Genomic DNA, 22868 nt, shown 5'->3' with positions numbered 1-22868 from the left:
ACCATAATTAAAACTGTAATATCTTCTTATTCTGTTAATAATTTTACATTTTGAATGCTTTAAACTAAAATTTTTACATATTGCACCTTTAAAACCTCCTCCACCTCCAGTGGACCAGGTCTGAGCTGTTGTCTTCATCCAGTCAAAGCCACCACTACTGTGTGGACTCCATCAGGAAGATATCTGACGCCATGAACATATTCGCTGCCCCTTTAAAATACGATGACGCCTACTCGCCAAAGACTATTCACATGTTTCATCTCTATTGTGCACATGTCAGTAAAACATTTGTTCACTCTTAAAAAATCTCTGGTAATTGAAACCACGAGGTTAAATATGACGAGGCAAAAGAATCTAAGAGTAAACCAAGGTTGCATATTTTTTGTGAAAGTAATAAAAAATAATACTGAAAAAAAAATGTTTTGGTGATATATTTGAGTTATTTAAGAAAAAGCGATTACTACTTGTGCTTAGATAAGAGCTTACTGAGATTACTGCCACTTCATTAAGAAATGGGTCAGTACGCTGCTTTGGGAGAAGAAAATTGAATTTGTCCAGTGAGTGATCTAGGGGGAATACAAAATCTGAATCAGTTAGTTTTTTTTCTTTCATGTCTTGCATATTGAAATTATTGGGGGGATTTGTTTAGTGACACCAAAGACACAAGTGAACTTATGACTTTGATCGACTTACAGACCTGACATAGTTGTTTGAATGTAACACATACACATCGGTGATGTATTTTATGGACGTTCAAGAAGAAAACCTAAAATTTGTTCACACACAATCACTCATGCTGATTTGTTACCGACACAGCTGGAATCTGTTTCCTGCTGACATTTCGTAAAGGTGTTTGATAATCCTTTGAGGGATTGGCCACGAGATAGCGTGACATGCATGTATCTGTTTGGCAGACCCTTTTGAATAAAGCGATAAATGAGATTCAGCCCGAGCCACAGTAGATTAGAGAAAAGTGCTGTGATGATCTACAGTGCTCAGTGAGTGGAAAAACATTCTCCACCTTCCGTATCAGTATCGTTACATTCTCTGACCCCGAGACCTTGAACCAGAGGTCAAGATATAACAAGTATCCGAAGAGGATCTGAGACTAGAGCTTATAAAACACTCCATTAGCATTGAGCAAGAATAATTATGTTCATCTCTCACCCACTGGTGTAATACAGAAGTGGAGTAATGATCATAGAAGATGCACTTTTAATTACAAGCTTCCTGCACAACAGTGTGCATTCGCTGAAGTGGAGCTCCCTTGTGGAGAAGATGTTTCTCAGATATTTCATCGACTACAGCAGGATGCATGCACAACATGGTCTGTTTTGAATAAAATAAACCCCGTCGGAAGATCAGGGATCTCTCTGCACGACCAACTGCTTGAATAAGGTCCCCCGCATGTTCTATAAGAAGCTACACATGGGCTCGATGAAGACGAATTACTAGCTTAACTTCGGCATGCATAGAGCGAGCATCAGCCATCAGTTACAGAGGTCGTCTCCTGTGGTTTGGCGGTCAGAGGACCTGAAGTGAGAGCTCAGCATCAAACAGGGTGCCCATCTGAAACAGGATTAGAGTTGTACGCGGACTCCGATTATGCAATATTTATCTGTTCTTTTCTCAGGGAGCACGGCACATGAACTCGGAGAACTTTCAGAAGCACAGGATTAATTTGCACGCATTGGAATTAGCTCTCAGATCAAAGAGAGGGGGTGTCATGGGAGTACCCAAAACCTCTGTGTATCTAGAATAGAGATTTCGCTTTGCTGTGTACCACTTCTATTTTCATAATGATATGGAGAGCGGGGAAAAAAAAGGGTGAACATCAAGGGGAACTCACGCTGGAGTTGAATATAATTAACCACATGTATACTGTATGCAACAAAAAACCTAGCAGACCAAAGCAAAAGCAGCACACAAGTAAGGGCAGAGTAAACAGCGAGAAGAACAAAGTTAGCTAAAACACACACAGGGATTTTCTCGCCGGCTAGGAGGCAAAATGAAACTAGCAGACCATCTTCGTGTTGGATCTCTGTGGTTACTCTTGGGAGAAGTGAGACACTACAGAACACTGAAGTGATTTGGGACTTGTCTCCGTGTTTATTTGTCGATTTCCTCTGTAAAATCTACCAGGCTTCCTCCTCTCTTTTTACTGTACTGTTGTTTACCCTGAAGGTACACAAGTTATATAAGGATCTGGACAAAGACAAGAGAGCTATTAGCTGTAACACTTGTGGGCAAACACACACAGACACACACTCCTCTTACCGTCACAGTCACCCAAGTGGGCCACGTTTCCCTGTTCAACATCTTGCTCGAACGGCAGTCTGCAGAGGAGAAGAGACACAGTCATTAATCAGACGGCACAGAGGCACGGCTACTCGGCCGCTGACACACAGCACAGATCTACTCTGATAGAGGAAAACTATCTCAATGTTACAGCAGAGGACAAGGTACAAGGGAGTGGATATCTCTACAAGGTCCTTTAACATTTTCGATTGTAGAATAGTGTTTTGTTTTCTTTGACAAAGTAAAGAATAAAAAATAAATAAGACAGTAAAAAATCCCAAGAGGCCTTTGAGCTGCCTAATATCCTGCAATAATCACCATTATAATGTAGAGATAACCACTTGTGCCTGCAGGGTCATTAATTAAGCTAATTAATGCACTGAATAGCAAATATTTCTAGGTCAGCACACTCGTCTTCACATGAGATCTTTGTGGTATAAATCCAACTTCATGTCTTTAAGTATTAAGGAGTTAGAGTTTTCATTATGGAGCTTAAGGCAGGGAGGCTCTTTAACAAATACATATCAAACATCACCAGATCAGCTTCATTATACCAACAAAAAAGTAATTTGTCGAGTAAACGTTGAACAAAACGTCAAACTTTATTCACATTCTTCAACATATCTTATTTCTACAACTCTATCCCTGCGCTTTAAAACTCATTTCCCATTCAGGCGACAGGGGAGCACGGAAAACTCAAAGGACAATCACATATGATGAAGTGAGGAAACAGAGAGGAAATGAGAACAGCACACAGACCAGGTGCTCACAAAGACAAAACACAACTGCTCTTAATCATGGCTCATATCAAGGAAAACACTGAGTTGGAAAAAGGACAGGCTACGTGAGTGTGTGTGTGTGAATCAGCCTTTAGGTTTGCTTGAGCACATTTAAAATGAGGACATGTGAATGAAAATAACTGTGATTTAAGTTTAACATGCCTGTGCAGCAACTCAACTCTATGAAATGAGAAATTACACAAGGACACATTAATACATATGAATGTAGCACTTGATAATGTCAGTATTACAATCAGTATTGCCAAATGCAATACATTACAAAAAAAGGTATTCATGCTCTCAAGGTTACTTTCCGACCTAACATTTACATTCACATTCAAAGTGTTATGAAGGAAGAGTTCAACATTACAATATCTTGTGTTTTTTACTGATAGTTAGGTGAGAGGATCAACGCCACTCTCGTCTCTGTATGACAGGCTAAATATTAAGCTGCAGCCATTTAGCTTAGCTTAGCATAAAGACCTTAAACAATTAGTCTTTCTCTGTCCTTAAAGACAAATCCAACTACCAGCTTCTAAAGTGTCACTAATTAACATGTTATTTCCAGTTTGCATCTAATTTTTAAGCTGAAATTGTGTCCTGGAACTTTTTTTTTTCTTTTAACTCTTTGCAAGAAAGCAAATAAGTATGTTTTCTATAAAAGACATATCTAGAATGAAATCCTTTGTCTTTAATGCATGATCTGTAAAGTTGACCTTATAAGTTAGAACGGCATACATTTTTTAGAAATAACTAGATTTAAACGGCCTAAAAGTTATCCTATACTTCAGTGAGCACTTTGCAGCAGAGGTGCTTAAAAGACATGATGCAAACCTGTGTAATATTTCGAGGGAAGATTTCAAGAAATGGGAGCTAATTTGAAGCTACAAGCCTTCGGGATATCAGGCAGGTATTGAATACTGGCTAACATTTACAATTGACATTTTCCGGTTGATATGATCTTCATCACATCTTGTGTGCTAATGAGTCAGTCAAAACCACTGATGACACTTTTAAGTTAGGCATGGTTCCACGAATAGTGCTGTTATATTGGCCAACCTTTGAAGAACCAGAGCACAATCCACTAGAGGATGCCGAAAAAAGCTCATTGGGATAAGTGACTGAGGAGTCAGTGTTCTGCAATTTGCTAAAAACTCTGGCATCAGCGCAGCCAACATTTGTGCTTTTAAGCCTGGAAATCACGGTGACAAATGACTCCATGTGCACTGTGAACCTACAGCAGTTGTCATCTTAATAAAGAATAATGGTTTTTGTTCAGTTGGCCGCCTCTCGTGGACTGTGGGTCGTTTACTTTGTATACATTAGCTTTGCCTGTGGCTCTGTGTGTGCACGCATGATTTGTTGTTTCTTTTTACGGTGTTCAACACGTTCTCACAGGTACACTGGCTCTATATTTAAGTAATGAGAAATGAGAAAAAATAGAGACCATATGTTTATTCATGTTGGGTGCTGTTGTAGACAGTATTTAATTACTCCCAACCAGGGGTACTGATTGTGAATATTGTGCTTTTACTTTTGTGTAATCAAAAGAGTGTGAATATTAGAAAGTGGGCAGAGTGGTTGAAGCAGTTAGCAACAAGATAGAGGGTTGAAATTGTTTAAAAGTATTGGATAAACTGTTAAAATGATCAGCTAAAAGTAATGGATAAATTGTGGAAAATAATTAACCAAAGGTAATGGATAAACAGCTGGAATATTGGATAAACAAATGGATAAAATGTCTCAATGATTAGCAGAAAGTCATGGATATATTGATAAAACAAATAGCTGTGCATAATTGACAAACAGTTGAAACAATAAATGGCAATGCACAAATGGTTGAAACAGTTTGCTAGGCCTCCAAGATAGATGGTTGAATAGTTAGCTAAAAATGTATGGACGAAAGGGTGAAATGGTGAAATGGTTAGCAAAAAGTAATGCATAAAATGTGAAAACAGTTAGCTACAAGATAGATGGTTGAAATTGAAATTGTTATCCAAGTAATGGATAAATGGTAGAAATTATTTAGCTTATTGTTAAGTTATTGTAAATTGTGAGAACAATTAGCTAAAAATATTGGGCAAATGGTTGAATCGGTTATCTTACACTAGGCCTAGTAATGGTGGTTGAAACAGTTAGCTAGGAGATAGGAGGCTAGGAGGCCTAGATGGTTGAAATTGTTAGATACGGGCAAGTGGGCGAAGCAGTTAGCTTAAAGTAGACCCAGTGGATAGGTGGTTGAAACATTTAACTAGCTGGTCGACATTGTTAGCGTAGAGTATTGGATAAATGGCTGAAACATTAGCTAAAAGTAATGCATAAACACTTGGTTTGTCTCTATATTCTCACTGGCAGAAGTTAAAGAAAGTGAAGATATTTTGGGATCCCTCTGTGTTGCAGTAGCCTACAATAACAGCAGTCAACAAGACAAACGTGGGACAATCAGAAACACTCATAAGCACAACAATAAAACCAAACATACCCCATTTTTCCTCTCAGGTAACAATCACAGCGCCTGCTGTCATAGAATATATATTTTTTCCTCAGAAACTGCCCAAATAACAATCTAATGTTATATAAAAGCTCTCCTCTGGCGTCAGTTTGCAAAGAAAGGTTGCATTAGTCTACAAAGAGGAAATCCGCAGTAACTCGATGCAAAATCGATTGTCAAGTTGACCGCCCTTGGTAAATCGAATCAGGACCAACACAGAGGCCTTTAATAGTATAAGCAGGCAGCCTGGGGTGGTATTTAAAGCCCATGTTGTCTGTTCTGCTGGCACTACACCTGTGTTTTGAAGCCCTAACTCAATAAGCAGCCTGACTAAAGAGAGATTTGATTTCACTGGAGGGAGGCAGCCAGGACTGGACGTGAGCTGTCAAGACAGACCGCTGCGTTTCAGTCGCAGGAAGAGAGAGAGGTCACACAAACACACATACTTTTACATCCACGCACACACGAACATCCCAAACAGATCCAGACAAGGCACTGTCTGGGCGCATGATGCAGACAGGGTTACACAACGAGCACAAAACTTTGCACCTGCAGAGCGTTATACGGCCACCAATTGATAACACACAAAGTGAAAGAACATTGTGTTGTTTAAAAGCAGCAGCAGACATCTTGAATCAATAAGTGTACACAGAGCAGACTGTGTGACAGGCACGGATGTTACTCAGAAGCTCAAATAGTCTCAGATCAGAACCAAGGACTTCCAGAGCAGATTAATAATACATGGAGCGTCTCTATGGGTGCTCTGCTAGGTGTGCTGTCAGAAAAATAACCTTGACAGGAATGATAAAAGTAGAAACAAATCAAATGAAAACAAAACAAGTAAAAAAAAAACAAAAAACAAACAGTTGGATCGAAGAGAGAGAACCAAGAAAGGTGATAAAACTTGAGATGGACTTAAGACAGAACCAGACAGACAGCAGGTACTATAGACTGTATGAAGTGATGTATATATGAATGGAAAGGTGTCATACCTGGTCCCAGGTCTGAGGAAAGAGCAGGTGCTTCCTCTGGTCCATCCACAGTAAGGGTCCCTGGAGGCGATGCAGTTCCTGCAGAGACACAGACATCCACTTAAACAGCCTGTTTCACTTCAGCTTCCCCTCATAAAGCTTAAAAGTCCAATACTGATTTGCTTGATCTTGACTAAAATTATTCTTACTCATTATTGAGTTATTCAGGCTGCTTAGTTGCTAATAGGCTCATACTAGGAACTAAACATCTCATCATATCTAATACTCATGACTTCTGTACATCTGAGCCCATCAAATCCAAATGATGTCGTCCATTTTCCCAGTGTTACAAGACTTTTTAGATTAATTCCCAGAGAGTTAGTCATCACCATGTATTTCCAACTTCTTAAAGCTTGAGACTCGTTTGATAACGCTCTTCATCAAAGTGAAGATTTTGTCTTCGACTTTTTTTTGTAAATTACAACAATCGTCAAGGTGAAAATGTATTTGAGAGCAGAGACAGACTTTTTTCTTCTTCACGTCGGTGTATTAAATTGGTTCTTTTGTAGGAATTAAAGAAGTATTTCACAGTTGAAAAGATGAGCCTTGGATAAAACTGGACTGTCTATGCTAGAAATAAGTTGTGAACACTTTTAAAACTGGTGCTACACGACCAGAGAAAACAGAGAAAAAGGGGCTGTGGCGTTTTCATTTCGCTCAAAAAGGCAGAAAACCAGACCAATAAACGCTCCCTCTGATGGGTGACGGCTGGGAACAAACAATATCATATCACAGCTAAACAGCATGCTGAAAATATTTCTAAAAACATTTTTGGTGAAAAATAGGCAGCATAGTAACAGAAACTTGGTTTTATAGTTTGTCAGCACTGCCTAGTTCAGACAGTTGGATCAGAGTTTGGTGAGACGCCCCTCTCTCAGTCCATACATATTGACTTTAATCCTTAGAGTCAATACAACAGCCCTAAAATATTCTAGAAGAAGCATTTTGCATCATTTGGGGGAATATTTGCCAGCAAAAGAGTGAATTTAGGTGCAGGCAAAATAGAGAAGAAGTCTACAATTGTTCATTTGCATATATTACCAACCTAGTAGTGATACAAAGTTGGTTGCAAATCAGCAACGATCCCATTTAAGCGTGAAAGTCAACTAATGAGCGTTTTCCAGAATCTCCAACTGCATCTCGTGGTACTCACAGGATGTAGATGCAGTTAAAAGCTCTGTGAAAAGCTAATAAGTGGATTTCACTTTTATCTTTCATGAATCAGTTCGAGGTAATTGAGACACTGGCCTCTAAAAGACTTGGATTTGAGAACTATTTGTCCAGCAGCATCCTTTCATGTAGTTTTAGACAGCCACACCTATCCTCTATCTAGCTTGAGAAAGGCCTGGCTTGTATTCCTATGGACCAATCACAATCGACTTGAGTGACGCAAAGCCGAGGATACAGCGACACTGCCCCTGAAAGATAGTGTCAGGGGAACTTTTTAGCACGTGGGGAGGTAAAGGTAGCTCTCCATTTCCAGTGTGTAGGTTGCTATTTTGATAACACTAACATGCAGATAGCAGAAAAGAGGCGAATGCTTCAATTGTCAGCCAAAAATCTACATCCGGTGAGTCACTGTGTGTTCATGTGCTGTCAGAATTATTGGAAAAACGTTTTTCCGACTGTGAAAATTAATGTGAATGCGTCCATGTTGCTCCCACATTCTGACATGACGCACATGAACACACGCAAGTCAGAAGAATGACTTCCCAACTAAATAGGACCACCTGAGGATCGCATGAATGCAGCATCAGACTACCTTGTATGCAAGAACTGACAAAATTACAGCTACAATTTCATCTTGCATGGGGTTTGTCTCCGGGGTTTGATTTCCAGACAACGGGGTTCATGAGTTAGAAACATTTCAATCCATCTCTTCAATATTAGATTTCAGACTGCAGCATCGAGCAGTTTTTGAAATGAAATGCTCTCAACTACAGCTACACTGTTACACAACACAACTAAATGTCAATGAGCATTCATTCTGAAGGATTACCAATCTTGAGACAAATTCAAGTCTCTGTGAGTTTTTTTACCACAGTGAGTGATGAAAAGAAACGACTGTACGCCTAAAATGTAGGGAATCAATCTACAAATCTGTGGTATGTTTTGTAAAATGCTTGGCAGGGATGTCTAGTAGCCTGAAAGGGATTTGTTGTTGTTGAGCGATGATACATAAAACTCCAGATATGGTCCTGTAATGATGTGCTGTGGGCTCTCTCAGTGGTTAACTACACAACATGACTTTTTAATGACTGCTCTGTGCGTGGGGTTAAATGAGGTTAAAAGGTCAATCCGCGACTGCATGCATCGGAAATCAGACCTCTTACTACGACGTGTTGAATTATTAAAGATTTATTTAAAGAGGGAAAGCCAACCATGTAGACTGACATTCTTCTGAGGTTAAGAATCAGACCTGAAGCTGCTGAAGCGTGATGACGAAACCTTGAACATGCTCGCGCACAGAACATTTACTCTCTCATCTAAACACACACACTGAACACACCTCAGAAAAGCATGTGAGCGCTCCTTAATGTGCTCTGGATTACACGCTTGTATGACTCACCTGGTTCAGTGAGCAAACTGTACGCCTGATGTGCCGGTGTGTGTGCAGCGGCTTGTATTAGTTTGTCAATGGACTTTAACGGTCCATTGACAAACTAGACCGTGTAAGTGTGCCAGCGAGGGGAAGCGAAGTTTGTGTTCTGGTGCTTGTGTGAGTGTATGCAGGTGAAATATCATTAGTTTGAATATATGCATTTTTATGTTTAATTATGTGGAATTAGTGGAGTCGGGGAACCGGCTGTTTTTCAGAAATGCCCTGCTGCACATTCAGATTACGTTAAACAAATTCATAGTGGTGAGCTGCAAGAATAACAAAATGAGGAAATCATTGGAGCTTTTGATACTACAATAACTGCTCGATGAAGAAATGAATCAAAATATAATATATATTATATTATAAGATATGATAAGAAGTACAGATTCAACTTCTTTACTCAAGTAAGAGAAAGGAAGTACAGGCTCGGAAATGTACTCAAAGTATAAAAGTAAAAACTATCCCTCTGAAGGAACTTATACCGGCCATTTCTGTGCAACTGAACCCCACATCATATTTATATAATTCACTATTAAACTAACTTAAAGATAGTTGATCGTTGAGTTTCATTCCCAGGATACCACACGTCAAATACGCACATTTTGGGTTGGTAAAGAGTCCGGACTGCAGTAAAAAACTGAGAAAATAACAAAATCCAGGCAGAGGGCTGCAGGGTCGCTGCAGATAGGAGACACTAACACGCCTTGTTTCCCCATTCGAGTCCCCCTCTCTGTCTGTTTTCATCTTGTTAGGTATTTTACGGTGTTTTGTCTTGTTACGTGTTGAAATCAGTCTTTTGATGTTGGCAACGCGGCGTGCAATGATGCAAAACAAAAACACTCCATAATTCCCCTCAAATGTATTTAAACGAAAGTAACAAGCCTGTTTTGAAAATGTAAGGAGTAGAAAGTTTAGATATTTGTGTTAAAATGTAGGGAGTAAAAGTAAATACTCAAGTAAAAGTACAATGTTGGGTCTCTGCAAATAAATGAATTAAAGAGTTTGGTCTAGTCTGTACCAATAAAGACTGATTGATTGAAAAATTGACTGAAATACTACTTTGTTAATTCCCACCTGTACATATAATATAATACATTGTCAGTAAACATTACTATTTTATTATCTGTTAAAATTATAGAGCAGAAATTGCAGGCTAAGGCAATAATACAGTCTTATTTTTAATGGCGATGTCCTACTGTAACAACTTTTATTATAATTTCTTCCCATTTACTGGCACATTTTATTGCATTTTGAGTCATTTCCGTAGTATACAGCAGTTACCAGATTATCACTTTGCTCAAGGACACAGTGACAGTCGTTATTAAGATGTACTAGAGTTATTATTGGAGTAAAATTCAGGTCAGCTACAGTGCAGCAACTCGGGAGCTGGCAGGGCTTCACAGTGTCTTGCTCAAGGACACTTGTGAGGGCCAGATGGTTCTTGAATGGTCACCTAGCTTCTTGTTATGCTGCCCCGCTGGCCTTTTATGTTCCTGTATGCACCGTATTTGCTGGGGACTTACTTCATGCACCGGGAGTAGAGCTGGCAGCGTGCCACTGGCACTCTGACCACACAGGAGGGGAAGGCGAGGAGGAGAGTGTGGCTCGCCCGATCCAGAGTGAGAGACAACAGCTGCCTGGCTTGTGGAGAGTCTTCAGCACACCTGCACCACACATAACACAGACGGGCAGGCACACACACATAAAAACGCATTAGGCAATTTCAATTACAAGACAGAGACAACACATTAAACCTCTGACCTCACTCCACGCATTACAGCAGGAAACAGGCATACCCCACGAGTCAGTGTGAAACACAACTAAACATAAACAGTTCTATAAATAAAAGCCGTAACAAAAAAGAGAAAGCAAAGAGAAGCCAATCCGTGTAGCCAGATGTTAGCGTGTCAATCCAAATATGCACTGTGCTGATTGTAGAGGTTTGAGAGGTCGGCCGACCATCAAAAATCAGCAGCCGGCAGCTGAATCGCTTCTAATTGGCACTTAGAGCTATGATAGCCGGCACCAACCTGCCTCTGTGCCGTGGCTTTATACCTTTTTATGCACATGTGCACTCATGCATCAGTTGTATCTGGATGGTTTATGGTAATAACATTGCGGCGAGCCCACAGTCATTAAGAAGAATCTATCATTCTGCTAAGGCCAAGCTGTGAGTCATTCCTCACAGCCAATATCATGGAAGGCAGGGAAAAGGAGGAGGGGGTACATTAAAAAATAACAAACGCAGGAGAAAAATCATGAAAAGAAAATGAGAACCAGGATCAGACAGGGGGAGACAACAGGAGAAGATATAGGCTCTGTAAGAGCTGCATCTCTTACAGGTTTCCTAGTTCTTTATGTTAACCAGCCAATCACAAACCAGTGATTTCTATCTGTGCTAACCTCTTAAAAGCTCACTGTACTTCTGTGCACCCTGGAGTTTATTACAGGCACAAAGCATCACTTTGTGTGTGTATGTAAGGTGAGTTTGCGGTGGCCTAGCCTGGAGCATTAATGGAAAAAAAAAAGAAGAAAAGGCCCTGATGTGTCTGTGCTCTGTCTCCTGATTAGCTAGGCGCCTGCTAAGATAGCCTGACTGTCACTGACCTCCTGGTGGGCTCACCATGCACACCAAATTATCCCTCACACACTGGGCTCCAGTCCACACTGGCTCATTCATCGCACAGTCTCCCTCATTTCACTTGCCATCAGTATCCTTCATTTTGTCAGAACAAATAAGCTGAAACATGAATCGATGTGCATATTTTAGAGAGGTTCAGAAAGGGAGGAAGCTTATTACTAAATAAGAAGCGAAACAAGTAGATTTGAAAGCTCGTTTCCAGCCGATTGGTTCAAGAAATGATCCAACATTTGCTCTTATTGCAGAAAAAATGGGATATGTATCAGGAAGTGCAATTACCACGTCAGAAAGCTTGTGTTTAGAAACGTGTACTTTCCTCTTAAAATGCCTCTAATTAGCCTTGGTGAAAGATAATCACCAGCCAAATCTGCCTGCATCTGTGTGACAATTGTCTCCCCCTCCCCGCCCTGAAGCCATCCACCATGTGCAACGCTGCATCTCAACAAAGAACAAAAGCAGAAATGAAGATTGAAAACGCATTGTACCCAGTGTTCATTACGTAGTGATGGGTATCCAATGAAACCTCGGAGCTGCCTGCCTCATGCAAAATGCTAATTAGAAAGGGAACAAGAAGCTCGATCCACTTCAGTCTTTTGTCAAGATCCACATATAAATTTAATTTAGCCTCAGACTGAAGATAAGGGGTCATTTTTTCCTGACTGTATGTCATTTTTGTCAAGATTAAGCACAACGCGATTGTATCGTCATTTCATTATTTTCGGATGTTTTGCACTAATGCCGCTCTACCATATGTCTCAACCCCATTATTAAAAGATGTTCAGATTTCCTGATAATGACTATTAGCCTCTAATCCTATTCTTTTTCTGTTTGCCCGATTTGTATTCTCTGCATGGGGTTGCACTGTCTCAGCAGCGCCGGCACAATTATGTGTTCCTCTTGCAGAATAGGTGAGGTTTTCTGCATAATTCAGGACACGCCATGTTTCGAGGACATGTCATGCTCTCTTTTTTTTCCTTCTTTGGAATTCTTTCTCTCCGAGTTTCTCACCACCAGCTCCCCTCGCTGTGTATACATCAGCCGCAGATGTCATTTAACCATTTCCTTACCTCTCTTGCCGTATGTAGCGAACTCTTTCCCATTTGACGTTGACCTGTGGACACTGTGGACACCTTTTAAAAGCTGCTCAAGACCCATTTGTTTAGACTTGCCTTTGTGTAATTGTTTTTGGTATGTTTGTTTTCTGGTTTCTTATTTCCCCCCTGCTCTTTTTGTGTTTAATGTCCTCACGTATGTTTATACTGCTTCTGTGAAGCAGTAAATGTGCTGAGATAAAGTCACTTACTCATTCAACCAATCTATCTAACTATACAGGTGTGCCATGAAGGAATAGCTTTGATATTTTTGGAAAGACGCATTTCTTTTCTTACCTTCACTTCTTACGAGAGTTAGCTAGGTGATTGAGACTGCTCTCATGTTTGTGTAGTAAACCAAATAAAAATCAGCACTTTATAAGCTCAAACAACCTCACAGTGATGATAAGACTCCAGGTAGCTCCTGAAAAAAATCACCTGGCACAGAACAACCGCACGAAAACTACAATGCGACACTTTCACACTTTAGTTTTCATACAGATTAAGAAAAGCTAGATAGATATAATGTTTTGAGCTTTCAGATGGATTTAGTAACCTTTAGAGAGAGCCAGGCTAGCTTTTTCGCCCCGTTTCCAGTGCTAAACTACGCTTTAGCTTCATATTTAACCGACAAACATGAGAGAGGTATCGGTCTTTCTATGTAACTCTCAGCAAAACAAACGAGATATAATGTGTTAATTATTCAGCAGTTGAAGTGCTGGTACATGGTCACCTTTAGAGAGACGCAGGCGAGCTGTTTCACCCTGTTGAAAGTGCGAAGTCAAGGCTATACCTTCATATTCGACCAACAGACATGAGTAGTGTCACTCTTATCCTCTAACTCTCAGCAATAATTTCCAAAGATGTTAAACTATCTCTTTAATCGTTCACATTATACGTCCATTTCCTTTCTTTTAGCTTTTCTTACTTGTCGGGGTTGAATCCCTCCAGTTCCTCCAGGAAGATGTTGCTGTTGGTGACGGTGTTGTCCTGGTTGGGCATGATGAGGAACTTGAGGATGGTCCCTCTGCTCGACCCGAGGAACAGGACGGTCCGGTTTCTGTGAGGCCCGGCTTCTGTGTCCACCACGATCTTATTCAGCTGGTACCTGAGCGGCAGGACAGATCAGAGCACTGCATTAAGGCTCATTCGGGACTTTTCTCGTCTATGAAAGCTAAAAGCATTGCGAAGTAGCGCCTGGAGGAAGGTTTATGATTTAAGTGCATTACATCTGATTGGTTTAGGTGTAAAATACAGACTCCTGTGAATTTAAATCATAATGTGCCATTTTCTCTTGAGCCAATTCCAAATGAAATGAATCCCACAGAGTACAAACCGCTCATCAAATTTGCATAATAAACTAATTACGCCAGACGTTGAGTCATTAATAATATCAGTCAAGTAAATGGGCTCATCTTGGAACAATAGCAAAGTGCTGCTGAACTACACACGGTCCTGTGTGTCTGAGTAAATAGACGAGAATAGGAGCCATGTTGTGCCAGGTGGTTAATATTCCACATACATCCAGTCCCCATAATCCCCTGGTGGCTAGTTGGCAGTGGGACTCCTTATGGAAGATAGTGGGGAGAGAGAGGCATGCGTGCATTAATGTGAGACTTGACTACGATGTGCTACAGCTGCTCGCCTGCTACCGCAACACATAGCCAGGATAACGTCCACAGAAGGAGTCGACAGCGCAAACAGACAGACAGTCCGTGTGTGTGTGTTTGCATACAAAGATCTGTGTATGTTCAGCACCTCGTCTCCTACACCAGGGGTTCACAAACCTTTTCATGTCAAGGAATATATGTATATTAAACCACAGACTCTCACTGTGAAAGAATTCTGTCTGAAGGAAACTTCTCTCTCGTTGTTATTTATTTTGGGTTTTGAAGATTTAAAAGTATTGATAGTTAATCAATGATCAAACTAGGATCACTATAATCCTAGTTCACAATTAAATATTTCCTTGTTGTTCCAACTTCCCAAAAATGTGATGAAAGTTTAAATATTCGACCCCTTCAACCCAGTCAAGGACCCCTGTTGGTCCACGGATCCCAGTTTGAAAACCACTGTCTCGCACTGTGTAATGAAGACTTTTCATTTTCAGACTCTTTCAAAACTGATCAAGTGAGTGAGTTCTTCTGAGTTCTTCTGTCTTGTGACTTAAAATGACGAGTTCAGTGAATGTTCAGTAAACTCATCTAATTAAGTTTCTAAAAAAAAAAACACAATTAGCATATTAGAAGGCTTAAAACTCTACAGAGACCCTTCTTCTTTGAAATAGAAATGATGTTTTATGCTAATAATTTGTTTTAGGATCGAACAGCAGTCATTTGGAGGTGGTCAGGGTATATGGTTGACATACAAGGCACCAAAGTTTGACACTGGAGACCAACGTTTGCATCCTGAGTCCCAGGTGAGGCACAAAAGTTAGGTCAAAGTTGGTCAACGTGAAACAGGAAACAGGGAGAAGCATTGTTTTCCCCGGCCACCGTCCTCAGGTAACGGTGGAACAACTGTTCAAACTCTACACTGAGAAAGAAAAACAATCACGCCGATGGAGGAGGTGAAGAGGAAGAGTGATAAAAACGGAGGTAAAACAAGATGGAGAGTGCTCCGGTGTTGTGCCAAAGTCTGTTCCCTGGTTAATATGTGTTAACCTGCCTGCTTATTAACACAACCAGGTGTTTTACTCGAGGTCATATTGGGATTATAAGGGTTGTTTTTTTTAAAATTAAGACTGCAGTCTTTCTCTCACATTAGGGAAGTGCTTTGAGTACCTGAACATAACCATTAAAAACCTTTATTATGATGTAGTTGCTATTGTCGAACATTTTTGAAATAATTACTAGGAGACAGGGTCTAGTCTTACCTGACCATGGTCCTGACTATCCAGGGCCTTTGTCCGAGTGACGGGACCGCTTCATCCATCAGAGGATGGGTCTTGACGAAGTTGAGCATCTCATCAGGGAACGAGTTTGACGAATTAAACTTGGAGCCCTGAACAGCACAGCCGCCGGGTCTGGAGAGAGCGAGTTTGAGCACATGTTTAGCAGATGGTACAGAGACAAAGTGGCATCCTCTTTTCCGAGTACTTCAAGCCTCGGCAAAAATACAGTTATACAATTAAGCCGTCTAGACTGTCTGAGTGTTTCGCATTCAGACACTAACCCCTTTTATCAACAAGAGATTGATTTGATTTCAGTCAAAAGAAGCTCATGGTTGAAGCGTTTGTCAAGTGATGGATAGCTGGATGAGGTCAAGACACGTTGTTAGATTTTCAGAGAACACGTTGTATCCTTGTTAAAAAAAATGAATGTCCCTGATATACATGATATTACACTTTTAGAGAACAGTTTTATGGCTGAACTGAATACAGGTTTGTCCTAATTCTGTTTTCTTCTTACAGTTCTCTGATAGCAACCTGAGCACAGGTGCATAAACTGATTACAGCCATCTGCACCTTGGCTTCGGGATGACTTCATCCGGAACAGGCGTCCAAATAGACTCCGGTGACTTCTGCTCCTTGAACCTCCCATCGAACACCCCAGCCAGCTGCTCCATGTCGAAGGCACACACCGCCGAACCCGGGATACTGTAGAGACAGAGACGGAGACAGAGAGGTGAGCCAGAGGTTGATTGAGACAAGAAAAGACTGTCAATCCCTGCGTCAAGTACTTTGGCGCGGTGCGAATAAGTGACTGGAAAAAGAAAAGATAAGGTGGATAATGCCAAAGACTGAAAAATCGACTGTGAAACGTGAAAAAGGAAAAGAAGTTAAAACTCAATTGAGAGCATGAGAAAAAGGGACAGGCACCCAGCGAAGACGTCAAATTGGATTTTTGGCTGTTCATATTTTGACATTCAACGCTGGAACACAAAGGAAATTGTTACGGAGACGGAAAAGAAAAGACGGGATAAGATAGATGCTGTCAACTCCCCGGGCGAAGAATAGATACGCGGCGGATGCAATATCTAGATTAGACCCATGAAAAGAACTTGGCTGGAATTCCTGGAATATAAAACAGGGAATGAGTCACTGAATATTCTGCCTTTTAGAAAAGAGGGTGGAAGACGATTCTCATGAACCCGACAGCACATTCCAGTAAAAGATCCCGGTGCGCCGCTGAGGCTGTTTAACTACTCGTGAACCCTGCAACAGGGATCAGAACATCTGCTCCGTCAAGTGTCCACAGCCCACACACACACGCAAACAAATACACACAGGCAAAACCAAACAAATAGAGATGTACTGTATTCACACAAATCCTTTCACTGAGCCTGATTCTGTGCTCTGGTGCTTTGGCTGAAGAAAGCACTACAGAGAAATAAAGAGAGCGGTGTCAAGATGAGGTAAGGGATCAGTTTTATAAAGACGTCCCGTTCTTCCTGCTCCGAGACGCGACTTTCTGCTCTGAATGTGTCCTCGTCAGTGACTAATGGTGTGCGTGGTGTGAGAGCTGGTGACTAAGTGCTAATACCTAAGTGATACACGCACATCGGAAAAACCTGAGCGACTGAGTCACCTGCAACCTGCTGCTACATAAATCCCACACACACCCCATCTGTTTCCTGCCTTCTTTGTGTCATAAAAAAAAGAGCGTCCAGCTGCTGATGTGAGGATATGCCTCATCCACACCCCCCCGGTTCTGTTTGAGTGCCCCTCTGAGAGCCACAGAAGGGTTTGTCTGGGATGGCAGCGCCCGAAGGCTGGATTTTGGTTGCAGCAGGGAGCCGTGCTCTCCTGATGCGCCATTTGATCAGGTCACGCCGTCTCCCTCAGCACTTATCATTCATAGGCAGGGATGTGAGTCAACCCGGGCCAGTGTGGCAGAGCTGCAGGCGTATCTGTGGACGATACGCAGTCCTTCTCAGGAGCACAGGCACCAGATGTTAAGCGTGACATGTCTGCCAGCTCTGCAGCGGTGCCAGCTCGGCTTCCTTTCTCTACCTTATCCCTACCCGAGCTCTTTCTTCCTCTCTCTCGCTGCAGGTCACTGGGTTTTCCCCCTGTGTCTGACAGAAGTAAGCCAAAAATGCCTCGAGCTGTTTTTTGCTCCCCGAATTCCCTTAATTATTCTCATTTTCACTCTGAATAAGTCTCTTCTGCTTTTGTTCGAGTCCATGTGAGTTGCCGTCTCGTACTGTACGCAAATCATTTTCTCAGTGGCGCTCACACTTTCCTTTTGTTTACTTCCTCTCCGCTCGTTGGCATTTGTCCTTCTTTCGCTCTTTCTCATTGACATAAGGTTGAGTGACAGGCTGTCAAGGCAAGACGCACAGACTGTCCGTTTGTCGAGTCTAAAGTACTTCCTCACTGTTTAGCAGCCCACTGACAGCTCGGACTAACACAGTCACACACACCTAACGGACACATGATGCCTTGTAGGAGTAGACGAGGAAGCAGAGAGAGAGGAGGCGAGAGACGGAGGAAGTTTCACTGTCCATCCCTTAATAAGTTCAACTCTGATAAATTGGAATGACTTGACATTTTCCACACTTTTAATATATACAGAAAGTAAAGAGCTTGTGAAATATGGCACAATTAACCACATGGGGGCCATTATATATCATATCTGCTTAAATGTTTATACATTTAAAGGTCACAAATCCCACACACTTAGTCTGATCCTCTCACAGTAGGTCTTAGCATATTTCTTTAGGACATTTTCATAGCTTGTCCGAGGTTGGTGGCATCACCAGCCCCGTTCATTCCTATGGAAGCTGCTCAGCGGCGTATGAAGCCAAGAGGGCCCCCCACTGAGTCGGCTAACTTCTGATTTAGCGCCCGGCTAACTTGAATGGGAATGAAGTGATTTAATCATGTGCTCTTCCAGACTTTCCAAATGTTATCGTGACGAATGGATCAAATTATGACGGTCGAAGGGTGCGGGGGTTGTGACGCTCAAAAAAATGTATCCATCGTTTTACAGCCGCTTCTTTCACAATGTAAGGTTATGGGGAAAAAGTCTTATTGGGCCCCAGTGGCTTGCTTGAATCTTGTCACGCTGTTGCCAGGCAACCAACGGAAACTCAAAAAAAAAAAGGTAAAAACAATTAGTTGTCATAATCAAAGTGTATTTCCCAAAATGTCAAGCTATTCCTTTAAAATAAACCTGTCGAGGGCATTAGAGAGGACAGAAAGATGCATTTTATTATTCTTTGGACCGGTCTGGTGATATAAACTATAATGATACTATATTCTGTATCTACATATATTATTCTCCATGAAATGAACATAACAAGCAGTTTTTACAAAACAGGATACAAACATTTGCACTACATCAAATACTCTGTCATAAAAATGACTTTTCTTTTTTTTATTCTACTACGAACCTCTCACCTGAACTCCTTTTTTGAATTCAAGCAACCTAATTTGTCCCACTTTTCTCTGACCTTTCCACATCCGGTCCCTGTGAGTATTCTCTTCTCTCCCTACTCTGGGCTATCCTGGCCCACGTGAACCGGTGAATACCTCTGTAACAACTGTATTTTCCCTGTGACACGACTCTGCCGTCACCTACATGCGTTGCTCCGTCCCTCACCCGTTCTCTAAAGCTTTGGCTAGATGCCTAACATACTCCACTGCCTCCTCTAGCTTCACAGGCCCCGGGGGGACCAGCTTGAGCATCTGTGCATCCTCCCCTGTGTCACACTTCTTCTGGCAGCGTAAACCTGTTCTCCTCCTGCACCTTGTCCTCCTCATTTCCCCTTCCCCTGCTGTGTTTTCCCAGAGGGACATCCTGCTGTCTGACCCTGTCACGTGGGAATCTTTACAACCAAAACCAAACGTGGCCTCCCACTCTCAGGATGCACTAGATTTACTTTACTTTGCATGGGATGTTTTCACCGCATTCCTGCGCAGCTCCATTAAGCCTAATGAGCCCACGTCAGTCGACTCGCAGCAACAGGCATTTTCAGCTGCCAAAACAATAGCTTAAGAAATAATGAGAATTGTTTATTTTCAGTACCGGTCCACTGCAGCCTGATGACGGCAAGCTTTCAATCTGACATCTTGCTGTTCTTTCCACATACAACCCATTTATTTGACTTGCTGAATAGAGCAGAAAGTACTTTTTTGCTTTCCTGAAACATCTCACATTGTTGTCGTTCCCCTCGCCTCCTTGACCTCTTGAGCATCGGGAGTGCGGGAGATGCCCGGTAGGAAATCTGAGCTCTTCTTTCATTCCTCTCTGAGAGGAAGAGCCTGAGGGCCTTCAGAGGTGGATACACAAAGGAAATGACAACCGGGGGGCGATTTTATACTCTGGGAGAAGAGACTGAAGAATCCCAAAAACTCCAGTACAGTTTGAGGAGCTGGTATGTGGCTGTAAAAGGAGTATTGCGGGCACAGGAGGAGATGAGTAACTTCAGGTAGACTCCAGGAGGGCGAGTTAAAACCTTCACTTCATCCTGTCATTCCCAGTCAGAGCCCCATATATGCTGAGAAGGGGCCAAATGGCAGGAGAGAATAGCTATCCCTCCACTCTCCAGGTCCGGCTTCATGCTGTTTTCACTGCACGCTGCCAGCCAAAGCAATTTGTCTGGCAAGCACTTAGCCGGTGTGGCGCAGAGGGCCACACGGGGGCCAGTGGGAGTTTTTGCAGCTCACCTCACACGTTCTCTCCTTCTCTTCGTGTTCATTTTCCTCCATCACACCCGTCCTTATCCATCCATCTGAGCCGCCCCATTTCCCTCTCTCTCTCTGTCTTGGCTGGCGGTTATTTAAAACAGGACCCGGTGGCAGTTTACCCAGGCAGGGGCGCATGTGTGTTCAGCTGGTTCTCCTCTGTGGCGTGCTGGTAAATGCTGTTATCTGGGAACCATTGTAAGTGTGTGTGTGTGCATGTGTGTTTGTGTGTGTGTGTGTGTGTGTGTGTGTGTGAAGCATCCATCTGTCTGTGCAGGCAGTGGCCTCTTCTCTGCTGCGAAAGCCCGTTTTTCCAACCACACAGATAAGATGCAGCTGATGAAACAGTTTTTAGATCTCAGGGAAGGAGGGACGCACGTGTTGTCCATTATTGACTTCCTCGTCCTTGAGTCTTCTTCGTCCGTCCCTCCTTCTTTATTCTCCTCTGCGTCTTCTTGCTCACTTATCGTTATTTCTTCTCGTCTTTCTTTCCCGCCTTCTACTCTGGAGGCTACTGCTTTGAGACACTGCCCTGCAACCCCGTAGAAAAGCCTCATCTTTTATCGTAGAAAATAGAAATGGTGTTTTACTGGAACAGGCGAGAGTTATTAAAGCGGTAGACCGTATTGATTCCATACCAGACGCAGGGAGAAAGCCAGTTGCAAGGATTTCAATGTGTTTTCTTTAAAATGTGTTTGCGCTACCAGACACGGTAAATGGAGTCAGGTCCATAAGATGAGCGGGGGCATTACACAAGAGGTATATCGAACACTTTTGTATAATTTGACTCGCTCATACTTAAAAGTATGCAGAGATGTTCATCCCTGCGCAGCTTGTAGGATAAGTGGAGGATGTTAAGATCGTGTTTTTCTTACTTATGTTGAAAAAAAAAGGCTAAAAAAGCTGCATTTTTTAGGAGTTTTTAAGCAAAGAGACATACGCATTAAGAAAACGGTGCTGCTGAAAGGGGAATTATCTCATCCCACTGACAGTTTTTCCACTTGTTTTAGGAAAACGTAAGACTCGACGCTAGATTGAGTCACCGTACGACACTAGCGCCTCTCTGATGTAGACATAACAGTATATTTCGTGCATCAAAAGAAGTGTACTGTATGTGTAGCTCACATAAATATTTTTGTCGCACTCCTTTCTTCTCTCTGCCGTTCAGTTTCTCTGCTTTGCTTTGTGTGATGTCTTTGGTTCTGTAAATACTCCGAGTCTCCAAGAATCCCCGGTTTAACAGGCAGCATCTCCCCTTTCCTCTCCTCTCACCTTCTTTCAATTTAATCTTGTCTTTCAACAAATCACCCTTTTGTCCTCGGTGAAAGCGTTCCATGTGTGTTAAATTACTCTGTACCTCACAACGTTGACCTTTTGGACCGCCGCGCAGCCCTTCTCTTTTCTCTAGAGCTTTGCTTGGCCTGTAGGAAGCCTTGCTCTTTTCCCACTTCCTAGGTGAAGGAACAAACCGTGGTGGTCCACTATAATTTCAAGGTGATCCGTGTGAGTGCCGCCACACACTGGGTGTCTGATTGAGTCCCCTTTCCAGAGAAGACATGGATTGAAATCCCTCCATTTTAGCCCTCAAAGTCATAAATGTATGCCCCCACAATAAAAAACATATTTGAAGGCCACCAGGTATTGATCAAGAGTGATTCCCAACCAGTGTCTGCACTTTGGATTTCGCAATCCAGAAGAGAGTTTAAAACTGTTATTTAAGAATAGCCCAAAGAATAAACGGTAAGATACAACTGAAATGGACAAACAGTGCAAATAACACATGATTGAAAAAGCTAAAAGTAGTGGATAAACGGTTGTAGTAGTTAGCTCAAAGTAGTGGATAACAGTTGAAACAGTTAGCTAAAAATGACTCTTAATTGTTAAAAAAAAAATACTTAAAGGATAAATAGTTGAAATGGTTAGCTAAAAGAAGGCTAGCCTAATGGATAAATGGTTGAAATAGTTAGCTAAAAATAAGCTAGCTTTATGGATAAATGATTTGAGTAGTTAGCTAAAAACAATGGTACATTGTTGATATAGTTAGCTAAAAGTAGCTAATGGACGAAAGTGAAAACAGATAAAAAGATGGATAAAAAGTTGAAATAGCTAATAGATAAAAGGTTGAAATAGTTAGCTAAAAGTAGGCTAGCTTTATGGATAACTGGTTGAAGTAGTAAGCTAAAAGTAATGGACGATTTGTTGATATAGTTAGCTAAAAGTAGCTAATGGAAAGCTAAAATAATGGATAAGTGGATAGTTGAAATATTTAGCCAAATGTAGGCTAGCCCAATAGATAAATGGT

The 22868-nt window shown here is 41.7% G+C and overlaps 1 protein-coding gene across 1 annotated transcript in view; it reads right to left on the bottom strand.

Annotated features, from left to right (window-relative positions):
- The window catches only part of sema6bb (sema domain, transmembrane domain (TM), and cytoplasmic domain, (semaphorin) 6Bb), a 66969-nt gene that overhangs the window by 20111 nt on the left and 23990 nt on the right, over window positions 1-22868 (bottom strand). Inside the window, exons 10-15 of the mRNA XM_073476769.1 lie at window positions 16400-16531; window positions 15809-15958; window positions 13862-14041; window positions 10725-10865; window positions 6561-6638; window positions 2278-2336 (exon numbers count right to left, since the gene is read on the bottom strand). Coding sequence (XP_073332870.1) covers window positions 2278-2336; window positions 6561-6638; window positions 10725-10865; window positions 13862-14041; window positions 15809-15958; window positions 16400-16531 — 740 coding nt within the window. The remainder of the gene's footprint in view (window positions 1-2277; window positions 2337-6560; window positions 6639-10724; window positions 10866-13861; window positions 14042-15808; window positions 15959-16399; window positions 16532-22868) is intronic.

The sequence above is a fragment of the Pagrus major genome, chromosome 11 (assembly GCF_040436345.1).
Source record: "Pagrus major chromosome 11, Pma_NU_1.0".
NCBI lineage: Eukaryota > Metazoa > Chordata > Actinopteri > Spariformes > Sparidae > Pagrus > Pagrus major.
Note: the sequence above shows the minus strand (reverse complement) of the source record. Positions and strands in the feature narration are given on the sequence as shown.